Genomic DNA, 4258 nt, shown 5'->3' with positions numbered 1-4258 from the left:
CCAACGGAAGACAGCTATCAAAAGCCCGTATTTAAATATTATCAGTGAAATTACAGTGCTCACTGCTCGCGAACGCTGCTCGATCATTACCGACTGGCAATTCGACCTCTTTAATCGCCGTTGTCAATACTAATCGACATCGTCGTTATTTAATATTCCTTCCCACTCCCCTTCCTCCCCTCCACTTTTTTATTCCGCGAATTGTTTCGTTTAAAAAATATGTATTTTAATAACGGGGAGAGGACTTTATTCGAACTCCGTTGCAAGAAGAACTGCTTGGAAAATTTTGTAAGATGTTCGTTTCGTACGTTTTATAATATATCGTCTTAAAGGATAAATTTGTTTATCTGCATATTGTGTATTATGCAATAATTCTGTTATTCGTCAATTTTACCAAAAACCAAAATCTCCCCACTTTCTAATTACTTCAAATCGCTTAATTAAAATTAATATAAATATATATCTGCTTTTGATCAATACGAAAATTCATTAATCAAACGAATTTCGTACTTTTATCTCTAACGCGAGAATCCCCTCTTAATTACAAATCCCTCGCACCCGATAATTAAAACCGATCAATCTCGCTCTAAACAAACAATATACCCGTCCGCTCGGCTAATTTCTAAAAAGAAAAAAAAGAAAAGAAGAAGAAAAAAAAACAACAACCCACACTCTAATTCAACCCATCGTTAACACGGATCGTAATGTTAATTCATTCAATTCTCACGGCGTCCGATTCGAATCCTAAACACGATCAATTAACGAACACCGTTACCCTTCCGTAATCGGACGATCTGGCGATCTGTGCACCGTCCAACACCCGAGCCCAGGTATATTAACCCCGACGAGTTTGCGCTCGACGTTGTCCTCAACCTTTGATCGCGATTATTCTACACGGTAAGACGAAAAACAGCGGCGCGGATTAGGCGATTTTTCAGTATAAATGAAAAACAGCAGCCGCAGAGTACGCAATTAGGAACCGTCTAGAGGCGAAATATTAATCGGGTCTTGGTATCTCGACTCTCTGCCTAGATACCTCATTAGCATAGCACCGGCGAATGGAGCAACTGCTTGTGTTGCGGAGTACGGGAGGGAGGGGAGAGAGAAATAATTAAAGCTCAACGATCGCTATCTAAATAATTAGAAGTTGGCGTGACTCTGCATAAGCCGGCGTGTGTACGCGCCGACTCAACTGTCAGATCGTGGAGATTCACCCGAGCCGAGCATAATTAGGCGAGAAATATGAAGGCGAAATATACGACGTGTATATATGTATGTATAGTATGTGTGTGTGTATATATATATATATATATATATATTTAAAATATGGGCGACGGAAGCGATGTGTCAAAATCGTAATTATTTTTTTTTTTTGTCATTGGCATATATAAGTGAGGTGAGCTTTGGATCATCTGCTTTCTTGCGCGCGAAAAGTTGCTTGGGAGGAAGTTGTGAGAAAAATTAACGGTTGGAACGGTGTTTGTAATATTAGCTTTGTAATTTTCTTTTCTTCTTCTTTTTTTTTTATATAAATGTATATTATCGTAGATAGTCTGAGAATAATTTTCGTTGCTCCGATTCCTATTATTTGGGAGTGTGTTGTGAAGAAAAAAAAAGGTGGTTTCTTTGATATTTCGGAATCTTGAGAGGATTTTTCACGATCCTTGAACGAAAAAGAAAAGTTTTGGTTGATGGAATTATTTTAAAAAATTTTCCTATCATCCGGCGAGATGCACGCAGGTTTCAAATTAGAGGGAAATTAGAGGGAACGTTTTTCCAGGGTCGAAAGAGCCCGGAACACACACGGTGAATTCGCGAATAGAGAGGGAAGGGGCAGGCAGACGTGCTCGGCGGCATTGTCAAAGGGTTGCCTCCAGGAGGCTCGCGAATCACAGATGCAATCAGATAAAGGGCGGTTCTTCTCGGATTACCGTATGCGAGCCCCCGCTGTGTCCACGCACCTTAAACTACCATTCTCACGTGCGGCGACACAAGCGGGGCCCACGTGCTCGAGATACAGTTGAGGCCGACAACGAGCGGATTTCCATCAGGATCAAATTATACAATAATGCATCCAAGGATTGATCTCTCGATCAATTGGGACGTCTTCTTCGTGTTAATTCGTTTATATCGGCGCGTTGGATTTTAATTTGGATTCTTCTTAGATAGCGTTTCAAACAATGAAGTTATGGTACAGTTTTTAAAGAGATATTTTAAAGTTGCAACTTGTCTCTCCAAATAGAATCTTTCGTTTCGAGAATATTATTCCGATCGATCGAGTGTAAATAAATATGTATTAATTTATTTTTGTACGCGATTCTTTTTTTTAGATAAGATATATCCTTATCTAAGAAAAATTTAGATAAGACGTTCTGTCTGATAAAAATTTTATTAGAATAAAAATTTGCTTGTTGTATTTATTGTACATCTTGAATTCTTATTCTATTAAAATTTTTTTCTTTTCATTTTGTATCTGATGATCATTTCAACGATTATTTTTCGAGGATAAATTATTTCGATATACTTGTTCTCTAAAAAAAAGAAAAAGGAAATAAATTAGAATATAAGAAGAATTAATTATTATTATTAATTATCATTATTGGAAATAAATTGAATAACTTGTTTAAAATCTTGTTTAAAAATAATCTCGAACATCTTTATTTTCTTATATTCCAAATGATTAATCGTTCCTCGAATAATACTCGTCCAAGCGTGATCATATCCATCGTCGGAATCGCAAGAAAATGTAATTGTCGAAATCATCAAAGAATCCTTCCTTTCGAAAGTAAGTAACGAAACTATTGTCCACGTATAATGTTCGATTAAACAATCAAACCTCTCTCATCGAATTCGATCACGTCTCTCGGTTATACGCAAGCAATGCACTATGATTACACCTCGAGCCATCTTGATGACGAATCAAGGCAAGCTTCTTGCAAGCTTCGAGGTATGCCGCGTTCAAAGCCGTTCAAAGGCGATCCGTATCGAGTCGGATTCGAATTAATTCTGGCATTCATTCCCCGGCACGGTGGTTATTAAGGTTGATTCTTTATTAAATCTGTACAGGCATGCAAACACGAGATCCAAAGATCCAAAATCCGCCACCATTAAAGGTGGACGTGACTTGGCGATACGTTGGATCATTCGGTTTAGGATCGATGATAATTTTAATATTTTTTTTTTACAAAGAAAAATTCCATTCGACTCGAAAATACCGATTTAATTCGTGTTTGCAAATTTTTCTTTTTGAACATTCCATTTTTTTTTTCCACAATTTAATTGATCCAATCCCAATCGTATTTCAATATAATTAAAATTTCATTATTTTTTTTTTTTTTCCATCGTTTCGAATATAAATTTGAGAACATCGAACCTTAAAACTTTATATTTGAAATTTACCTCGAACTCGCTCGCATTACATTTAAAAAACGAAAGAAAAAAAGAACATCGAAATTGCAAGGATCGATTTCAAATCGTGATATCACGCTATATAATGAAATTGCGTATACAAAGAATAATTAAACTCGCATAAGATTTAATTACACTAACGATTTTCGATTTTACATGTTATATTATATTCTATACGGGAACGAATTCTTTTTTTAATCCCCTCCTTATTTATATAAATTAATCAAATCTCGAGTTTTCTTGCATTTGTATTGTACAAATCGAACGTACAAAACGAACAACCTATATACACAAACACACACATACACACACATGCACGCACATTTTGTTTCTTCTTTCAACGTGTCGAAAGTAACGAACCGATCCATCCGCTATCAATCAATTCACTTTTTTTTTTATTATGGGCGAGATTCGTCGACTCAACGCGTTCCCTCACAGTTGGATAAAACCTGCAACATGTTTCTTGCGTTATTATTCGTTGTATGAAAACGAGAATACCGTTTTGCCGAGAATACGAATACGTTGTTAGACAGAAACTGTATCACCGACTCTTTGTACTCGAATCGAACGAGATGTTGGTCGATTTTGGATGGAAGAAGACGATCTGGGTGATCGAGTCGGCGAACGATCTATCGATCCTCGTCTTGGACGGGTTCCCGCATTTGTGTGCCTTCAATTGGTAACGTTCGCCATATTGGCGACCGCAGAAATCGCACTTGTACGGTTTTTCCCCGATGTGGCCGTAAATGTGCTTGGCCAGCTTCGTTTTCACGCTGAATCGTGACTTGCACAGGTCACACTCGAATCGTTTCACACCTGTGTGACGATATCTGTGCACCTTCAGGCCCCA

At 37.4% G+C, this 4258-nt stretch overlaps 1 protein-coding gene across 1 annotated transcript; it reads right to left on the bottom strand.

The window, feature by feature from the left end:
- Nucleotides 1-3569: 3569 nt before the first annotated feature.
- LOC116185119 (zinc finger protein 22-like) lies at nucleotides 3570-4258 on the bottom strand (the record flags this gene model as incomplete). Its single annotated transcript, XM_031508792.1, has 2 exons — nucleotides 3570-3857; nucleotides 3958-4258. Coding segments are annotated over 2 exons (318 nt in total), but the record flags the coding sequence as incomplete, so codon positions are not given.

Source organism: Apis dorsata, unplaced genomic scaffold, assembly GCF_000469605.1.
Source record: "Apis dorsata unplaced genomic scaffold, Apis dorsata 1.3 scaffold_99, whole genome shotgun sequence".
In the NCBI taxonomy this organism is placed as follows: domain Eukaryota; kingdom Metazoa; phylum Arthropoda; class Insecta; order Hymenoptera; family Apidae; genus Apis; species Apis dorsata.
This window is presented reverse-complemented; position numbering and strand designations above follow the sequence as displayed.